Source organism: Saccopteryx bilineata, chromosome 6 (assembly GCF_036850765.1).
Source record: "Saccopteryx bilineata isolate mSacBil1 chromosome 6, mSacBil1_pri_phased_curated, whole genome shotgun sequence".
In the NCBI taxonomy this organism is placed as follows: Eukaryota; Metazoa; Chordata; class Mammalia; order Chiroptera; family Emballonuridae; genus Saccopteryx; species Saccopteryx bilineata.
In genome coordinates this window covers 116,603,025-116,625,273 of record NC_089495.1, presented here as the reverse complement: position 1 = coordinate 116,625,273, position 22,249 = coordinate 116,603,025, and the positions used below count along the sequence as shown (strand labels likewise).

General features: G+C 33.5%; 1 protein-coding gene across 2 annotated transcripts in view; it reads right to left on the bottom strand.

Moving 5' to 3' along the window:
• NBEA (neurobeachin) overlaps positions 1 to 22,249 on the bottom strand; it is a 740,071-nt gene that overhangs the window by 592,508 nt on the left and 125,314 nt on the right. For both annotated transcript variants that reach the window (XM_066236595.1, XM_066236597.1), the window contains exons 11-16: positions 22,123 to 22,231; positions 14,437 to 14,589; positions 12,888 to 13,056; positions 3,922 to 4,001; positions 3,164 to 3,226; positions 2,971 to 3,068 (exon numbers count right to left, since the gene is read on the bottom strand). In XM_066236595.1, coding sequence (XP_066092692.1) covers positions 2,971 to 3,068; positions 3,164 to 3,226; positions 3,922 to 4,001; positions 12,888 to 13,056; positions 14,437 to 14,589; positions 22,123 to 22,231 — 672 coding nt within the window. The remainder of the gene's footprint in view (positions 1 to 2,970; positions 3,069 to 3,163; positions 3,227 to 3,921; positions 4,002 to 12,887; positions 13,057 to 14,436; positions 14,590 to 22,122; positions 22,232 to 22,249) is intronic.

The following is a 22,249-nucleotide window of genomic DNA, read 5'->3' as shown; positions in this document are numbered from 1 at the left end:
AATATGAAAGAAACAATATCTAGTCTTTGTTGGGCTCTTGAATTAAGAAATAATTTTTTAAGAAAACTATAGGATAACTTTGCTTTATTTACAGACACACGTCTATATACAGAAAGTAGCAGAGGAAGCAAACTTATTTCCATATAGCTTTCCAATTCCTGAGTCTTGCCCTAATGGCAGTTCTACACCAAACACATTCTCTTTACTGAAATTAGTTTGAAAAGTTATCTGTTATTTGAAGCAAATAAGTCTATAGTAAAATATAAACTTACCTAACCTAAAAAGTCACTTCAAACACTCTATCAGAACAGGATCATAATCAGTATAATATTTGTAGAAACTTTAGAAATTTTATTGCATATGTTAAAATTTCATATTATCTGAAAGGGTCTTTCAGAGTGGCAATGGTGACTCTAACTATAGAAATAGAATGTACTTCACTGTATTAAATATCGTTTTGTAAATAAAATTTTTAAAATGTTGTATAGTTGTAGATGTGAACAAAAACTTTCTTCATCATTGTGTCCTTTCTTGCTTTGATCTTAGACCAACCTCACTGCTCTTAGTAGCATATCAAGGCCTTCTTTGACCATAAATACGTTTGTTAGTAACAGACAGGATGATAACCTATATGAGTATCATCCTGGTAGAGGGATGGGACCTAGCGCTAACCTAATGGAGAATAATCTGCCCAGAATTGCTGGGCCCTCGCTTCTGTTCTGACCTGTCTTCTGACAGGAAGACTTACAGTCAGTCTTCCTGTAAGTAAATTACCCTTAATAAATTCTGTTATATTCTATGCAGTTGCGTGCTTCTTTTGTTGGTCTTAAGATACCTTCTGCTATGGTAGCCATTATACCTTTACCCCATGATTGGACAAATGTCATTCTATATTTTGAAGGTAATCAAGGCTAAACAAAATAACTGGTAATAGCAGATGCAGAATAATTTTCCAATCATTTCAACAACATCAAAAAAGTGGAATAAATAAAGTTAGTGACAACAATTTTATTTTTCACAGTAGCTTATACTATTCAAAAAAATAATATATTGTTAACACTGCCTTTTTTACTGCATTATTCTACTGAAGAATAGAGAATGAGTAAAGATCAACTATAGTGATTTATTTTCCTTGGGGAATAATTTTTCAAATTCCTAAATGTATTTACAATGAACTCTATTTTCAGAACTTTTAAGGAACAGTAAGGAAAAAAAGACAAGTATGAGAATAGAAAAGTTACATATTTCAGATAAGAAATATTCAAGAAATCTTAAGAAAAAACATTCTACAACCAAAATAATTTTGAGATCCAAAGGAAAAAGCTCAAAGCCTACAAATGTGAATATACTTAGATTTGGAATTGGTATATCTACAGAATTCTTATTTCCCAGGAATAACTTTGAATTGAATGAAAAAAAGGTAGAAGATCTATTCTGCACCAATAGAAATTATTATTAACATTTGACCTATGAAAACACCTAGGATTTCCTTCACAATTAGATAAGTGTTTCTTACAAAACAAGATACAGAGAACTGCAATCCAGTATTAATAGGAAATTTACTGCCAAATCAGTTAATGAATATTTACTTGTAACATGGTAAAATAGTTAAATCCTAATTCATCAGCTTGGGTTGTGAATATTAATTATTAACATTGATTTATTTTTCCATTGAGTTGCACATGGAGTAAACTAGATTTCTTCTTCATTCCAATAACTCAGATTCCAGAAAATATAAAAAAGGAAAATTCCCAAGGGACTAGGATGTAAGTGTAACTTCAGAATGCTAATCAAGAAACTATGTCTCACTTGTCTGTATAATTACTTTACAATCTTCATAATTAAAGTCAGTCTTCCAATTCTTTTGCTTTTTGTCCTCTTGTCCTAAAGCATTTTTCATGTGTTCTTGCCATTGCACCGCCACTGCCCTGACCCATCACCCCTAATACTGATGAACAAAACAGTCTCTACTGATCTCGCGACATCAGTTCTGTCCCTCTGCAGCTCATTTCCCACACAGCTGACTGTATACTTTCAAAATGAAAATCTGAGCAAATCAGTTCCCTGTTAAAAAATCTTTACTTCTCTAATTCTAATTTATAACTTCATCTTAAAATCGAAATTTATCATTCTATGGACCTCCAATCCTGGCCACCATCTATGTAGTTCTTGAGCCTAAACTCAATTTTTCTTATGTCATCCTTTGCTAAATTATACCATGCATTTATCTTCCTACATTGTGTGTGTGTGTGTACAGATACACACACAATATATATATATTGTTCTTCCCACTATTTGAACTGTCTTTATTGCACTAACAATTCTAACAATTTAATTACTCTTCTTAACACCTGAGACCCATTTTCTATGTACTTCATCAGTTGGTTATTGGGAGGAATCAACGCAAGCCTGCAGAATTTTACAGAAACTGATTGGTTGGTTTAAAGATAAACCAGTCTTTCCTAGCCCTCAGATAAAAACACAGGTTTAATAAAGCTCTCTCTCTCTCTTCCTACCTGGAAATGAGCTTGCCCAGTTCATTCGTTCACGGGGTCGGCAATCAGCAGCCATGCTGCGTGGGTTGGCAGCCACCTGTGGACCACCAGCCTCACAATCTCCCAAGAGCAAGTTTTGATCGGTGCCTGGGCTGGACTAAACTTTGATGTGGGATAAACCATGGTGCAGAATATCTAGACTTTAATCTTTATACTTGGCTTAGTGAAGACAAAACTGGACTTTTGCTTGGGAAGGACATGAGGCACTAGAAACCTGTGGCAGCCTCCTATTTCAACCTCAAATAAATCGTACTGCCAAAGCCTCATCTTCTTCCAATGTGGATCTTGTAAAATGCTTTTTCTACGGCTCCACTCTATTTTTACTGGTAACATATTTACTCCAAAGTTCATGGAATAGAAGCTATTCTAGGAAGCACAAATATTCTCAATTAAAATCTATTAAAAATACTCATACCTTATTCCATTTCTTTGATCAAATGCTGGTATCATTGAGGCTGGGTGCTCTGACATTAAAGCCACTAGTAACTGTAACACATCATGAATATTTTCATCCTGCATAATAAGAATCACAAGTATTTCTTCAGTTAAAATTTTATTCTAATGCTTTGAATAAAATAATTAAAATAAAGACACAGACCATGTCCTACCTCATGCATTGTAAGTAGGTAATTTAATATACTCTGAAGTTCATCTTCTTTGACCCCTCGATCCTAATGTTTTAAAAAAATTACTTAATTTAAATCTAAAATTAAAACTTTAAAGACAAGCATCAAAATAATTGTAAAAAATAGAAACAACTTAAAAGTAGTAATGTTTTAATTAAGGTATTTATATACTTCATAATCAATAGACTTTATTATTTTAAGTTATTAAGTAAATATTTAAAAACTTGTATCTATTCTCTAAGTTGCTGATATTAGATTGTCCTGCCCCTTAAAGAGTTAGTATATATTTATTATCTAACTGTATTTATTAATATCACTATTTTAACCATGTACTATTTTCTTAAAAGAAACCAAATTACTGAAAAACTTTACAATATTGTGTATTTTATCATAATTTTCCATTGTTTTTAAATCCTAACCTTTTAAAAGTTTTACTTGATAAAATATATAATGTAAGCCTTCTCAAAAAGTGTCACAGACCATTTTCTGGAATAAAATCTTTATGTTTGTTTCTTACTCAGATGTACCTTGCCATTTCTGCTATATCCCTTAGTATAGAGAATCTCAAAAAGTATCAAAAAGTAAAATTCAAAAAAAGTTCATACTAAGATTTACAAAATTTTGAAAGGAATCATGAATTAAACAGTTTGTGCTAATTATGCAAAAATGATTTTAAACTGTACCAGAAGTTCCTTTTCAGCTAATATACTGAAATTCTGAATTACATAAAATTATTTTACCTTTAGTATGAGCTGTTTCAGAAAAAGTAGCATAAATGCCCGCAGTGATATAATTTCTTTTTGTGATGGCCGAGGACCATCTAGAATAAAAGAAAGAGCAAAAAGAGAGAAGAAAAAAAACAGAAAAAAAATCATCATATTATATAAGCTTAATGTAATAATGTTAGGATACTATGGAATTTTTTTAAAGTTATATTTATTATAATTATAATATTTATTAGTATAATGCTGTATAATTTTAATTACATCAGAGAATCTAAACATTAATTTTCAGATTTTTGACAGTTTCAAATTTTTCACTTCTGTCAGATTTGGAGGAAAGAATTACTTTTTAAAATTACATGAATATACATTAAAGAATATATAATCACCAAATAGTTAAATGGATACTTTTTCCTACTTTTACTAATAGGTTGTTTCTCTTTTTCCACTCAAGTCCGAGTTTCCCCAATACTTCTTCCATTCTCAAACATGTCTTCATTTAAAGATTCTTTTCATTTTCACCCCATACATTATAAAACAAAGCACCAAACAAGTGACACTCTACTGTAATTATTTTTTCTGAAGCATTTTTTTTCCATGTCCCTTGTATGTACCAAATACATATTATAGTGGGCACTCAATAAACACTTAAGACTCAATAAATGAAAATGATAACAAATCAAGGATATACAGTATACCAATTCCATAATAACACCTAATTTTCAAAGTAATTAATTGCAATTTTTTAATTATCAAAACTATGAGAATATGTAATGATATATGATATAATATAGGTAATATACAATAATTAAATTATACCTTTAAGGTATATAGCTAGAACCATGGAAGTCCTTAAACATCAAACTTTCCTTAATACAGTAAGAATTTATTACAGCTTCTCTATGATGTTTAAAACTATAATCCTTTTATGTGTAATAACTGACATCTCTTATTTATCCCCCAAAATTAGACATGCAGATTATTTGATCTCAAAGCAAATTAACGTTGAACCTCTTCCACTCGCTCTGGAGAAGGAAAGCGCTCTCCAACTCCTGACTTCTCCCTGCTCTTTGCCCCACTCCTGCCAGAATTCAGAGCACCCTTTCCCTCCTTACTAACACTTCATATTACTTTTTCTTTAAAAATACTTTTCACTGTGAAAAATAGCACACATACATAAGATATAAATTTACAGCATAATGAATTCTAAAATAAACACCTGTTTAACCAATTTTTAGGCAAACTAAAGTGAACACTGACAGCAGCCTGCAGGGAAGCCGGTGAGCCAGCAGTGTGCAGGTAAGGACCTACACAAAGTGGGGGGTGAGGTCCTGATTCATATCGTTTGCAGATTTCTGGGTTTTTTACGTAGATACTTCCACAATGATTGATTTCAAGTCCACGCTACCGGTGGTTTAAGTACCAGTTTATAAAATTCCTGAATAACTGGCTGTGGTACCCAAATAACAGAGCCCTTACTCTCCCTCAGCCCACAGCTCTGAGCCACATTCCCCTCCTAAGTATGTCCCCAATTCCATCTCAGTAGTGACAGCCAATACCTTTTTCAAAAAAAATTATTTATTGATACTTGGGGGGGGGAGTAAAAGGTGGAGTGTGGGAAGCATTAACTCGTAGTAGTTGCTTCCTATATGTGCGTTGACCAGGCAAGCCCAGGGTTTCGAACTAGTGACTTCAGCATTCCAGGTTGATGCTTTATCCAATACACCACCACAGGTCAGGCTGAGACAGCCAGTATTTTAGTACAATTATCTTTGTTGTTGTTGTCTTTGTTTGTATTTTTCTGAAGCTGGAAACGGGGAGAAACAGTCAGACAGACTCCCGCATGCGCCAGACCAGGATCCACCCCGCACGCCCACCAGGGGTGACGCTCTGCCCACCAGGGGGCGATGCTCTGCCCCTCCGGGGCATCGCTCTGCCGCGACCAGAGCCACTCTAGCACCTGGGGCAGAGGCCAAGGAGCCATCCCCAGCGCAAGGACCATCTTTGCTCCAATGGAGCCTTGGCTGCGGGAGGGGAAGAGAGAAACAGAGAGGAAGGAGGGGGTGGGGGTGGAGAAGCAAATGGGAGCTTCTCCTATGTGCCCTGGCCGAGAATCGAACCCGGGTCCCCCACACGCCAGGCCACCGCTCTACCGCTGAACCAACCGGCCAGGGCTCTCTGTTTTATTTATAATTTTTCTGCCACTTAATGATTTTGGACAAGTTATATATTACTTTAATGCATCAATTATTTGTTGTTAAAATTAAGATAATAGTGCTTATGCTATAGGGCAATTTTGAGAATTAAATGAATTAACGTAAAAAAATCAGAATAGTGTCTGGTACGTTTTAATTGTAAGTACTCGGTAAATGTTACATGTCAATACCATTGTCATATATTACACAATGTAAAGAGCAGGTTACAGAGAAAAATACAGATATGTGTAAATTTTGTGTATGCATGCAACATAAACTCATATTTTACAAAATAAAATAAAGTTTATCTCACAAAAATGAAACTGAATGACTTCAACAAATCACAAATGATACATTTATATAAAATACAGAAGGTAAACAATAAATTGTTTAGAAATATATACATAAATAGGAAAGGAGTCAAGCATAGTTAAAAATAATATGTACTCAAGTAAAGTCAAAGCATAAAAAATTAAGGATAAGCTTATCTCTATGGCTGGAAAAGGGATAAAGATACAGGCTTAAGGTAATGTTTTAATTTTTAAGCTTAATGCTAATTATATGAGGTGCATTTTACATTTACAAATAACACCACTTTGTGTTTATGATAGATTCAAAATATATCTTTAAAACACCTATCATTTGAATCACCTAGTGCATGCATGAACAGAAAAAAAGAGAGGCAGAAGTGTATGTAAGGCTGGTAATACTGGCTCCTTGCAAGAATATTATTTTTTATTCATGAACCTTTCTATTATTTCACTTGCGATCAAGTTCATGTATTACAATATTTGTAATATAAATAAATATTTTTACAGTTAACCCAGTATAATGATAATTTTAAAAACAAAAGTGCTAAATCAAAGTCAAAGCAAAAGGATCCAAAGTACAAATTATCCTTACTATGTCCTAAAAGCATTTCCATTTAAAATGGTATTGATAAAAGCTTTCACTTTGAAAACTATGTTTCAAATCAGAATTTTGCATTCCACCAAATAACCAAATTTCAATGGATTAAAAAGATGTTTAAAAAAATAAATTAATAAGAGGATAGATTGAAAAGAATAAATTAAGCCATAAAGAAAATGTTTTTCTACTTTTCTTGTCACTTTCCTTTAAAAATATATTTATTAGTTTTTTTCCCTCCCCTCTATTTGAGGTGGCTAGAGCCAGCAGGACCTAAGGGTCCACGATGTAGCAGGGGCCATGGAGACACCAGAGGTAGCATGGACCAAGGAGTGACCCCATCAGGGTGAGGCAAGAAAGAAGACAAGAGAACCACAGTGGGCAACAGTAAAGAAACATCAGAGGTTCAAGAGGTGACAAGGATCACCCAGAGTTATAGAGTTGTGAAGATGGTCAGAGTCAACTGGCATATGAAGTTTGAGAGGTGATGGTATAGGTGTCAGAACAACTGTTTCATATAGTAGAATAAGCAATAATATAAATATATTAAAGATAATGGGAGTCAGAGTTCTCACTGTTCAAGAAAGAAAGCTGAGATACCACACATTTTAAGTTAAACTGAACCATGTAGTTTTGGACTAGAATTGAAAGTATTGGTATGAACTCATAGATTTTAATATGGATAGATTAGTTTCAATGTGTACATGCATATATAATTTTCACTAAGAATGTCCAGAAACAATAACACCCAAAGGATAATAAGGACAAGCAGCACGCTTAACACCCAGATCTTGGTTCCTAAACACCATATCCACCAAAACAGTCCAAGGCCCCTGAAGAAATAGATGACTCCAGGACTGGGGTAGGAAGCTTAATATGAACCAAGGACATCTTGTACCAGAAGTAAGGAAGTACTAATATGAACACTGGTCATGAAAACCTAAAAACTCATGAAGGGATTTCTACTGGTCAAAACTGAGACAACTTGAACATAAAAATAAATAGTGATACAACTCAAGGGAAAGTCTTTGGGTTACATTAAGCCAGTTTTAAGTTTCATGAACCAAACCACACCCATTCATTTAAATACTGTCTATAGTTTTGCTTTGTTTGGGGGGGGTTGCAACACAATGGCAGATGTAACTATTTGCAACAGAGCTCTTAAGACTTCCTAAGCCTAAAACATTTACTGTCTGGCCCTCAAAAGAGAAAGCCCATTAAATACTGAAGAAAATAGAAGCCCATAAAATTTATGCTAATAATAAAAATAAACAAATCAATATAAGAGAAAAAAGTTATTTCTACAGTTGTAGTAAAAGTAACAAATGTTAGACAATATTGCTACTTGGCAGCATTGAGAGTAAAAATCAATTCTGACCAGAGTTACCAATGAATTAGGAGGCAAACATTTGTTACAAAACAGGACATTTATATATCTGGATGTATTTTCCCACTGAATATTTACCATTACAAAAGAGAAAGTAGTGATTTTACAGTTAAGAAACTAACAAAATAGAAATAGACTCAGATATGGAGAATAGATGGTTGTCAAAAGAAGGAGTTTAGGGGATGGATGAAAAAGGTGAAGGGGCCAAGCAAAGAAAAAATAACTCATAGACACAGACCACAGTGTAGTGATTATGAGGAAGAAGGGGGTAGGAGAAGGTAGGAGGGGCCAAAGCAGGGATAAATGGTCATAGAAGAAGACCTGACTTGAGTGGTGAACACACAATACAATATACAGATGATGTATTATAAATTGTGGCCCTAATACCTTTAATCTTATTAACTAATGTTACCCCAATAAGTCCATAAATTTTTTTTAAACCTGGTAGATATCTCTTAATAAGAGACCAAAATTAACATCAGTACTAAGAAGACAACTCAACATTATGTGCCACTTAACATGATAAAATGAGAAAGAACTGGTCTAACTTCCATGTAATTTTGTCCAAAAATGAAAAACCTGAATTTTCATGAGCAGTTATCAAAGAGACTCAAATAAAGGGACTTCCTAAAAAGTAATTTGCCACTGTTCTTCAAAAATGTCAAGGTAACACTAAAAAAAGTATTCTACATCAAAGCTAATAAATGAAAAGACAACTAACAGCATAAAAGATCTTCAACCGAGTATCAGGGAAAACAGTAATTTTTTTTTCCTAGAAAGTACACTGTGTCCGTAAAGTCATAGTGCACTTTTGACCGGTTACAGGAAAGTAACAAAAATGATAGAAATGTAAAATCTATACCAAATAAAAGGAAAACCCTCCCAGTTTCTGTAGGATGATGTGGCAGCATGTGCGCATGCGCAGATGATGACATAACACCATGTATACAGCCCATGGCAATGCCAGTCGAGATGTGGTGGTACAGAGGAAAGTTCAGTGTGTTCTGTGGCTTGCTACATTCGAATCCGTGACCAAAGTGCAACATGAATATCGGCGCGTTTATAACGAAACGCCACCACATAGGAATAACATTACTCGGCGGGAAAAGCAGTTGAAGGAAACCGGCAGTTTGGTGGAGAAACCCTGTTCTGGTAGGCCATCAGTCAGTGAGGAGTCTGTAGAGGCTATACGGGATAGCTACCTAAGGAGCCCTAAAAAATGTGTGTGAGCCCACATCAAACTGCACTGAATAGGTATGAAACTGGGAGAGTTTTCCTGTTATTTGGTGCAGATTTCACATTTCTATCGTCTTTTGTTGCTTTCCTGTGACCGGTCAAAAGTGCACCATGACTTTACGGACACACTGGGTATTATTGAAATAACTGATGGGATAATTTCAATAGGATCTTTGGGTTAGATTAGTGGTCCCCAACCTTTTTTGGGCCACAGACCGGTTTAATGTCAGAAAATATTTTCACGGACCGGCTTTTAGAGTGAGACAGATAAATGTATCACGTGACTGAGACAAGCGTCCAAGAGTGAGTCTTAGACAGATGTAACAGAGGGAATCTGGTCATTTTTTAAAAAATAAAACATCGTTCAGATTTAAATATAAATAAAACAGAAATAATGTAAGTTATTTATTCTTTCTCTGCAGACCGGTACCAAATGGCCCACAGACAAATACCTGTCCGTGGCCCGGGGGTTGGGGACCACTGGGTTAGATGATACTATTATATTAATGTTAATTACCTGATTTTATGGTTACCTTTGGTGATCTAAGTGAGTGTTCTTATATGTTTTAGGAAATACAGTATTTAGAGGAAGTAAGGCATTATATAAAAAATTTATTCTCAAATGATTCAGAAACAATATGCGTAAGTATATGTATGTGTGATTATATTTACATAAATGTAGAGAATAATAAAGTCTATGAAGTAAAATGTAAAATATTGGGAAATATGGTGGGAGTATATAATAATTCCCTGCAAAATTCTTCTTTTTTTTAATTTTTTTAATTTTTCAGAAAGACAGACTCCTGCACGAATCCGATCAGGATCTACCTGGCAAGCCCACTAGGGGGCAATGGTTTGCCCATCTGGAGCCATTGCTCTGTTGTAGCCGGAGCCATTTTAACACCTGAGGTGAGGCCATGGTGCCATCCTCAGAGCCCAAGTTAACTTGCTCCAATGAAGCCATGGCTGCAGGAGGGTAAGAGAGAGATAGAGAAAAGGGAGAGGGGGAAGGGTGGAGAAGGAGATGGTCACCTCTCCTGTGTTCCATGGCCAGGAATCGAACCTGGGACATTCACACGCCCAGCCAACACTCAACCGCTGAGCAAATCGGCCAGGGCCCTTGAAAATTTTCTATAAATGAGAAATTAATTTTTGAAGCAGAAATAAATGTGTGAATATATGATTTTCCTAGAAAAAAAAAACCTCTATCAGAGGTAGTGTTCAAAACAGGCGTCTTGGCTCTGGTCGACTGGCTTAGCGGTAGAGCATAGGCCTGGCATGTGGAACTCCTGGGTTAGATTCCCAGTCAAGGCACACAGGAGAAGTGACTATCTGCTTCTCTACCCCACCCCCTTCTCTCTCTCTCTTCCCCTCCTGCAGCCATGGCTCAAACAATCTGAGCAAGTTGGCCCTGCCTGCTGAGGATGGCTACATGACCTTGCCTCAAGTGCCAAAATAGCTCAGTTGCAGAGCAACAGAGCAGTGGCCAGATGGGCAAAGCATTGCCTGGTAAGGATTTGTCAGGTGGATCCCGATCAGGGCGTATGCAGGAGTCTGTCTCTGCCTCCCTGACTCTCACTTAATAACAAATAAATAAATAAATAAGAACAAGGGTCTGTGTCAGATAAACAATGATTCAAATTTTAGTTTTGTCATTTCTTTTTCTCAATCTGCAAAATGGGAGTGAGATTAACGAAGTAGTTATATTTAGATATAGTCTTATGCATATATGTAAATATGTCTATGTATATATAATTCACATACAAATGATTAGACAAAATTAAGATGTAGAATGCTTAGCACTGATTCCAACTCATAGTGAACATTCAGTAAATTTTAGGCATTACTAAGTTTAGAAACAACAGAAAAAGCCAAAAATAGTGGAATAATATATCTCAGTACAAATAATACAATTTTTTAAATCCCATCAATAAAAGACATAAAGGTGGCCTGGCCAGTTGGCTCAGTGGTAGAGCGTCGACCTGGCGTGCAGAAGTCCCGGGTTCGATTCCCGGCCAGGGCACACAGGAGAAGAGCCCATCTGCTTCTCCACCCCGCCCCCTCTCCTTCCTCTCTCTCTCTTCCCCTCTCGCAGCCAAGGCTCCACTGGAGCAAAGTTTGCCCGGGCACTGAGGATGGCTCTGTGGCCTCTGCCTAAGGCGCTAGAATGGCTCTGGTTGCAAAAGAGCATTGCCCCAGAGGGCATGCCAGGTGGATCCTGGTCGGGCGCATGCAGGAGTCTGTCTGACTGCCTCCCCATTTCCAGCTTCGGAAAAATACAAAAAAAAAAAAAAAGGCATAAAAGTAAGGTAATAAGTGAATATTAAAGTAGTAAAATGCTATTTTCCCATATCAAAAAGATTTTATAAAAAGACAATTTGCACTGCTATTGCAAATATGCTGAGAAAAGCACTTAACATACCACTGGTGAAATTGTAAACTGGTAAACTTTTCTAAAAAATATTGATAATATTTATCAGGAAGCCCTTCCTCGATAATTCTAAACAAATAAAACATGGAGGCAAATGACTACATACAATAAAACCAATCTGCAGATTTAATTATTTATAAAATAAAAACTTTAGAAAAATATAAATGGTACAGCCTCTTAAAATACTATGTAGAGCCCAAAGAAAAACACACATAAATCAAGAAAATTTCAATTCTGTAAGAGTGTAAATATTTCACATATTTATGCAATGAAAAAGAGTAGAAGAACACACACCAAACTTGTAACAGTTAATTCCTGAAGTCCAGGTTAGGAATACTTTTTTTTCTATTATTTTACTTTCTATGATGAGTATGTATTTTTATATCATTTAAAAAATTGGCAATATATTTTAAACAACACAGTGCAGTGAAAAATCAGCTTCTACAACAATTGGAAGAAAGGCTGAAGTCTGGGAAACATATAAAGAAAGGCAGCAATTTCAAAATGTTAAAATAGCTGTATTAGAACTCATGGTTCATGATCAATATCATTCATGTGTTTTTAATATTATGGATATATCCTCCTGAATCACAAGCACATAGACTAAACAGGAAGAATATTATTATTTTTCCCGTCTTATTCCAAAAATATTTTAATATCACAAAGCTATAAACTTCTTTAGCACAAAAAATTCTCAATATTCGTTTATTCTATAAGACAATATAGTTCAGTGATATTTCCATATCCATGCATATTTGTTCACTATGACTGTGCTCAGAATACAGAAAAACCACAAAACAGTTAAAAGTACAGTAAGTATCACACTCACCTAATCCCCTAGGTGTAATGCCACTACTGTCGGCAGGATTAAGGACCCAGTAGTAATATTTTAATGTGTGCATCAGCTGTAATACTGTTCCTACTCTGCGTATGGTGGTGTAAATGGTAGCAGTTCCAATAAATTCAGCAGACAAATAAGTGTATAGAGAAAGCTGAACCTAATACAAAATATTAACAGAACAATAAAATAAATTTAAAATGTTTCTAGTATTTATACTATACATACACATTTTTTTCCTAACTTAAAAGCAAATTAATAAAGGCCAAAAAAGTAGCATATATTATGAGCTTAAAAATGACTTTATTGAACATTATTTATATTAAAGAAATAATCTGCAATCAATATATTCTAGTATTTATCTTAATAAAGGTAATATAATAGCAATTAACCATGAAATAATTTTAAATAATTCAATAATTCCTTTGGAAGTATCTAAAAGGGTGATCAAATTTTTAAGTCAACTGAACTAAAACCATTAATCAAAGTCCATTTCAGCAGCTAAAAAGAACAGAACTAACATCAGACAGCTATTTCATATTTGCAAAAAATACATATTGTTCTTATATACCTTAAAAGTTCATATAATTTCAAAATTTCTTAACCCATTGCCATAATATCAGAATGTAACCATGTAAGTAGAGAAATGACAAGTCAAACACCTTGCTGAAACAGTGAATAAACTTCAAGTTTGAGATTAGAACCATAACAAACATGATAAACTATAATAAAAATCAAAACATAAGCTTTATTTAAACAAAGTTATGAGAAAATTTTGAAGACTGTAAAAGGCAGCTCAAATTCACAAAAAGGCCCCTCATTATTGATTTACTAGACTATAACAGACTAAATTCATGTAGGCCAAATACTAAAAATTTTATATTCATATCTAGAAAAAAGTCTTATGTATACATTTATTTTAAAACATGACATTTACATGTCATGATATAAACTCTATAGTTAGAATATGAGCAATTTTCCAGTCACAATGATCACAGTTATAATACAGTTGGTTATCTGTTGTTTTATCTCTTCTGACATAGTCTTCTAATAATTAGTATACCAAATTCTCTTTCTTAGAAAAGTACAAATCACATCCAATCACTTCAGAATGCAGTTATTATATCAAACTTAATTATTAACTACAGTTTAATTTATTTATTATTTACATATTTAATATTTTGATTTCTTTCACTGCTTAATATACCATACTTTTTACTCCATACAACACACCTGACCATAAGACACACCTAGAGTTTTAAGGAGGAAAAGAAGAAAAGAAATATTCTGAACCAAATGGTGTGTTAAAATATTTAATAAAATACTGTATTTTTTGCTCCATAAGACGCACAAGCATTTTCCCCTCCACTTTGGGGGGGGAATAAAGTGTGTCTTATGGAGTGAAAAATACAGTAATTGCTTCATATTGACTGTAAAATTAAGTTGAAAATTCCGAATGTTTTCTAACGAATAGTTTAGATATAATAATGACTTTTTATAACATTACACAAAAATAAAATAAATGAAAGTAAACTTTTACCTTTGCAGGTGTATGTATCCAGATGGCTGGGTTGAATAAGATATGATCACAAAGCTGCTTCAGCAATGGTGCTCCATGAGATAAACCATCCAGGTACTTTGCAAAGGATAAAAACTGCTCCAGCACAGCTCTAGTTATATGAACTCGTGAGGACTAAAGAAAGAGAGGAGAAATTTAAGCTAAAACAATACAGAATATCAAAGTATTGTTGACTTAACATAAATACATATTAATTTTATATATGCTACCCCTGTAATACTTGATATATAAAATAAAATATAAAATATTTCCTTTGACATTCAAAATTTAATTGTATTTAGAAACTTAGAATTTGAAGATAATTCTCTGAATGATGTTTGTTATCTGAAGGTCTTTCCAGGACAATGGCAGATAAATATCTCAGCTTAAAAAATGCCACTTTCAACTCAAGCTAAAGAAATAAAATAAGTTACAAATAATAAATGATTTTATTCCATTTTTGTAGAAATTGATGAACAGAAGATGTTAGACACACAAAATTAAAATGAACTAAAATTAATATCATGATAATACACAGGTATGAAAAAAAAATTAGGAAAAAGAAGTACTTCTCCTAGCTTCAAACCAAAGGGAAAATAAATTGACCCTACCATTCTACTTACTGCTTTCTAAAAGTTATAAAGGAGGCCTTAGCCAGGTTGCTCAGTGGATAAAGCATCATCATGGTGCACTTAGGTCATTGGTTTGATGCCCAGTCAGAGCACTTAGAGAACCAATCAATGAATACACAACTAAATAGAACTAAATGGACAAAGGAGTTGATGCTTCTCACTCTATCTATCTCTCACTCCATCTCTGTCTCTATTAAAAAAAGGTTTTAAGTTACAAAAGAGCTGCACATTGACACATGCAATGCATCTTGTTTAGCATAAACTGTTTAGACCTATCCACACTATACTGCTTTAAAAAATTAGGAAATTTTAATCACTTCATATTTATTTTGAAATATGCACTAATTTTTGTAAGCGCTTCATTTGAAAAAGCATATCTGTTTTCTTGAAAATATTGTCCTCCTTTGGTTTTCATGACCCTCAGATTACTCCTCAGAGTCCTTTGCTTAAAAGATGGAAACTGCTGGCAATTTTTTATTTGGCCCTCTCTTCTCCATTAATACACTCTCCTGGGTATTTTAGGGTTCCACAGCTTCATTTGACACTACCTCTATGCTGAGTACTCCCATGAAGAATTTTCAACTGACATCACCAATACATAAGCTATTACTGAAGGTATTTCGATAAATGGTAGATTTTCAAAAATTCAAACCAAACCTTCAAGCTTCACTGTCCAATAGATTAGTCATAAGCAGTTACTAAACCCTTGAAAAGTGTTTAGTTCTAAGTGATTTGTGCTGTTAGTACATGCACAGTGAATTTAGGGTCTAAAATGAAAAAAAATATGCAAAATACCTACTATTCTGTTTTTATTCTTTCCCTTATTGAGTATATGTTGAAGTGATAATATTTTCAATTTACTAGGTTAAATGACATTAAAATTAATTTCACAAGTTACTTTTTACTGGAAAATTCCAAACAGCATATGAAGCTTGCATTATAGTTTAATTGGACAATGCTACCCAAGAGTATAATTTCAGTAGAAAATATTTCAGAGGAAAAGGTGTTCATAAAAACTAATACTTTAAAACCAAATGTCAAAAAATGTATCTTCCTACACAAATCCCTTCTTCCTTATCTAGGATTCATCTTTGTAGTGCCACCAGCCTTCCTGCAAGAAAGAGTCACCAGCCACTCAACCCTAAAACACAGGTCACATTACACTTTTATCTTCATTATCCACTTATTAGTCAAACTATCAGTATAGGATCAGTAAGGTGTAGTATTACTTATGTTCATCATGACCATATCAAAGACAACTCAATAAATCTGACTTAAGCATACAATGGACTTGCATACTTCTACATGAGAAGTCATAAACTCAAATGATTACAATATGCAAATAGTTAACAACAAAGCATGAATTAGGGTAGAATACAATAAGGAGTGGTGAAGACTATTCAAGGTACCTACAGGAAATAAAATTGAAAATTAAAAAACATTTCATTGAGTCAAACAAAAGACTTCTTTGGCCACTTTCCCCTGCCTGACACTACTCAGATTCACCGGCTTTCTCTACCACACTCCCTCAACCTATAAAACCCTTTATAGCCATTTTCTCTACTGTAATAGTAGAGCATGACACTTTTCATTTAGCTATCAGAAAACACACATGTTGAACAGGTACTATTTTCTAGCCACTCTACTTGGCATTGTGGAAAGAACAGTTAACAGAACTGAGAAAAAAAGAGTTTGCCCTCATAGAATTTGCATTCTAAGTTAAAAGAAGGCCAGGGTACACAATAAATAAATAAAATAAAAAGGTAAAATACATGACATGTTAAATGTTTATAAGTGAACAAAACATGCATGATGATAAAAACATGAAGTGGATAGGAAATTTGCAGAAGGGTGGTTAAAGGAAGGTATTACTACAAAGGAAGCATTTAATTACAATAGTTTGAAGTATGATAACACCACCAATAATTTGGTATTGGTAGGCTTGTAGGTTTGAGAAAACACCAATGATGAGCAGACAAGCAACAGTCCTGCAAATTCAAAACAAGTCCTTAGAGCATAATTTGCATGAGAATTTTTAAAGAAGATTACTGCAATGGTCCTAACACATAGTTGAGTTATCAAAGGTAGGAGGGAGCAAAAACAAGTGAATATTTGAGTAAAAACAAAACAGCAAAGATTGAGCACTCATTTTTTAAAGGAACTTCAATAAAACATACACAATACTTTTAAATTCTAAAATATTATTCATGTATAGGGGAATAAAATGAAATAAGCAATCAATCGTTATTTAAAGCTTCCATCAGATCCATCACTAGTTATAATTACACATAGCTTATCTTATACATTCCATTTTTATTTAGTAACAATAGTTTCAAGAACATTCATACTTTGGCAAAATAAAACAAAACAGAATACCTTAAAAGTTTTCAGGAAAACAATTTTAATGTGATGAAGAAGAAGGCCTCTCATCAGACTACATTGCTTGATAACTAACTTACAGCTTCTAGACGACCTTCCTTGATAAGTAACTTATACCTTTTAAGACAAGGAGATAAACCTAAGACAGTTAACCATTAACTTGTTATTAGTCAATGGTAAAATAGAAATAGAATCTTTATTTTCTATATGATTCGCCTGGCAGCTGACTGTTTAAAAGAAACAACAGGGCAAACACTCATTTGAGAAGGCTGAAAAGTATGTTACTTTTTAGATAAACAAGCATGCAAATACATTTTATTTATTTAATTCAACAGATACTGATTGAGTCCTGCACTTTTTCAGGTGCTAAAGATACAGCACCAAGGTGAGAAAAAAGAATACTGTCCCTGCTGTCATGAATCTGAAGCATACATTCTAGTTAAACGAGGCATAAAATAAAAATTTTAAAATATCTGAACAGTGCTGTAAAATATTAGCAGGGTAGAGTGATGGTTATAGAAGGAGTACTATTCTATTTAGAATGATTGGGACACATTCTCTAATAAGATGTCAAAAGCAAAATTGGGGAAAGAATGCAAAGATCTTGAGATGGAAACACGATCACCATTTCAGTTTTTACGAGAAAGACATAAAAGTCTTTTTATGACCCCTGTGACTACAAAAGAGAAAGTGAGGAGAATGTTAGAGATGATACCAGAAGTAAGAGATTTATGAATTTAATCTGAAAAGGATATAGGAGTAAGATCTGGCACATTTTAGGAGCACTAGTCTGACTGCAAGTGAAAAATGGACTAAGAGTAACGAATGGTGAAAGATGACAATCTGAACTAGGATCACACTGATGGACACAGAAAGGAGTGGAGTAGTAAGTATGAAGTAATCACTGATTCCAGATATGTTTCAATACTAAATCATATACAATAAATTGCTGAGACTATGAATTTAGTGTGTGATAAAGTAGAGTCAAAAAGACTGAACATTTTTGGTTTGAAGTACTTGTTGGATGGTGATGCTAATCAACTAAGAGAAAACTAAAGGATAAAGGCTAGAAAAAGTAACTATTTGGATAACTTAGATTTATCAAGTTTACTAGATATCCAACTGGAGCTGAATATGAGAGACTAGAAATCAAAGGAAATATTGTGGTTGGAGATATACATTTGAGGATATTGTGTATTTACAGGATAAGGAATGCTAAGGGAATGACCTCTGACTGTAAACAGAACAATAAAGAGGATTCCAAGACTTAGCCCCCAGACAGCACAACCTTCAGAATTTAAAAAGAAGGAAAGGAACTACTAGGAGAGAAAAAAAGGAGTTCAAAAAGAAAAGAAACAAAAATACTGTTACAAAATACAATTTTAGAAAGCATTTCAAGGAAAGAATGTTAAACTGAAACGTTAAAAGGTCCAGAAAGATGAAGACCAAGAACCATAAGGTTAAGAACATGAAGGCTACTGGGGACACATGGCCACCTGAAGAAAAGTGAAGAGACAAGCACGTGGCTGGAAGAAGAATGAATCTGAGGACTGACACGACTCGAGGAACACAGGAGTGGTTTCACCTCTGACAATCAACATCTCCACTCAACTAATAAAAACAGAAACACCGTAATCATCCCAATGTATAAAGAGCATTTGAGAAAATCCAACACCTGCTTATGATTTAAAAAATCTCTTAGCAAACTTGAAATAGTTTCTTAATTTGAATATAAAAAAATCTACAAAATGTAATCTATACTAGCATATATCTTACTTAGTGGATAATTATTATAAGTTTTGCTCATGAAATCTGAAAATAAATAGAAATGCCCACCATTACAACTTCTATTCGGCACTATGCTGAACACCTTACATAGTACAGTAAGGCAGGTAAAAAAACGTAAGTATTAGAAAGACAAAACTTATCGTTCTCAGATATATGATTTTTAACAGAAAATTTTTTGAAAAATCTACAAACTACTAGATTTAAGAGAGGAATAACAAGACCAGTATATAAAAGACCAATATAAACACTAATTATATTTCTACATACCAAGCACAATAAAAGATTAAATTTATAAAATTTCAAATATATAGGGAAAAAACCCCAGCAAAAAGAAAGTTTTCTATAGAGAAAACCTCCAAAGAGACCTAAATAAATAGAATGATATGCTAAGTGTATGAATTAAAACATTCAATATAAAAATGTCAATGTAATACGATAAAAACCCTAGGATTTTTTTTATTTGTCAAAATCGAAAAGCTGATTTAAATGCTCATGCAGAGGCCCAAGAATAGCCAAGGCAATTCTAAAGCACATTAAAGTCAGATGGCACACTATGAAATATCAAGATAGTGTTTTAGTGCCTCAAAGGTAGGAAAAAAACATGATAAGATAGGAAATGATCTCAGTTATATATGGTCACCCAGTTAAATATATATACAGAGAGAGAAAATAAATAAAGTTTGAACTCTGCACCTCATGCGATACATAAATTCAATTGGAGGTGGATTGTAAGCCTAAAGATGAAAAGTCAACACAATTTTGAGTCTCATGTCTTTGGCATACATAATTGAAATTAAAGTAATTATAAAAGAAAATAAAAACTTGACCTATATTAAAATTAAGAACTTTGTTCATTAAAAAAAACCATTAAGAGAATAAGAGAAAAGAATCAAAGAGTTAGAAACATTTACCAAACACATCCAACAGAGGACTCATATCCAAGATATATACAGAAGTTCCAAAAATTAATAAGAATAGAAAACCCAAATGAAAATGGGCAAACACAGCAGTTTTTAATGAAAGACAATCAATTAGACAACAAATATATGAAAATGCTCAACTTAATTTTTCATCAGGGAAAGGTAAATGATAAATTGTGATGTAAAGAATGGAAGACTATCTTTACAAATCACACATCTTATAATTACTATAGAGGAAAAACTACAACAACAATAAAAGACAAACTCCAATTATTTAAAATTGGCAAAGGTTCTTAATAGATATTTCTCAAAAAAGTATATAAAGAGACAATAAACACATGAAGAGATGTTCAACATTATTAGATATCAGATCAATGCAAATAAAAATAATAATGCCTTTTCACACCCACCAGTATTGCTAAAGTAAAAAAAAAAGACAAATTGTAAGTGTTAGCAAAAATGTGAGAAAACTGGAAACCTATATATAGGTTTGTTGATGGGAATGTAAAATGGCAGAGCTACTTTGGAAAACAGTCTGGCAGTTTCTTAAATGATTAAACATAAAGATACAAGGACTCAGCAAATCAATTCACAGGTATCTACCAAAGAGAACTAAAAACATATGTCCACACACAAACTTGTACATGACAATTCATAGCACCACTTTTCAGAGTAACAAAAAGAAAAAAATTCAATGTCCACTGAAAGATGAATATATGAGCAAATGTAGTAAATACATACAATGGAATATTATTCAGTCGTAAAAAAGAATGAGGTTCCTCTTATAAATCATTATGCTTAGGGAAATAAGATAGATACAGAAGGACATTTATTATATGACTTACTTATATGAAATAGCTAAAATATGCAAAATCAGAGAGACAAAAAAATAGATTACAGACTGCCTTTGCATGGAGGTCTTGGAACAGGGAATGTTGGCAAAGGACATACATAAATAAGGACTTCACCAAAGATAAACAATAATGTCCAATTTATATATGTCCAATATCTTCAAAATCTATAAAAATGCAAATTAATACCACAATGAGAAAATATGTATACCCACTATACTAACAGTATAAGATGAAGGACATTAATTCTGAGAAAGAGCAAGAACTGAGTAAGTATATTTATTTGATTCGAAGTCTTTTCATAATACCTCTAATTTTAAGCTAAGTATTAGGCAAAAAAAGAAAAAAATGCTCAAGTAAAAATTATGCTAATAAAGCGTCAGTAAATTGATGACAAGTATATTGCAGTGGTAGTTCCGGATAGTGATTGTGTCGTACACATTAATGCAGCCAAGGCATTTCATAGTATCTCATTCATGGAAAACGCAAATTTACACACATCTTCTAAGCAATTCCCATTACTCTGCATACCAAAACAGTCCAACAATTAAAACGATTTAAAGAAAAATAACTTATACCCCTTGCAAGATAGCTCAGCTGGTTAGAGCATCATCCAGATACGCCAAGGCTGTGTGTTTGATCCCCAGTCAGGGCACATACACAGGAATCAACCAGAAAAGGAGTAAACGAGTGGAAGAGCAAATCAATGTCCTCTCCACTCTCCCTCTCTCTAATCTCTCTCTATGTATTTCTCCCTCCCTTCTCTCTAAAATCAATCAATAAATTTTAAAAATTTAAATAAGAAACACAATTATATCAATAAATTCTTTAATAAAATGAACAAAAGCAGATGAAATATTTTTAGTTTCTAGTTTCACTTGGAATTTTTTATTTATATAAATTTCTAACACTCAATTTAGTTCAGTGTCTACACTTACATCTAGGTGCGTAATATAAAAATTCTATTATTGTGAATTAGCCCAAATATAGCCTCTATACAGCCAATGAAAAGGAAACTACAGAGAATGTATCATTAGTGATTCTCAGCTGTCCATCCTTGAATGCTACACAATAAAACTATCGTTACATACCACTTACCTTTTCCAGTAAGTAGCCAATGACTAAAAAGCCTTTTCCACCCAGCATCTGTTCTTGCATGGCTACTGAACTTTTAAGTAGTTCAACCAGGAATGCCAAAAGAGTAGCACTGCATGTAAAGTACAGA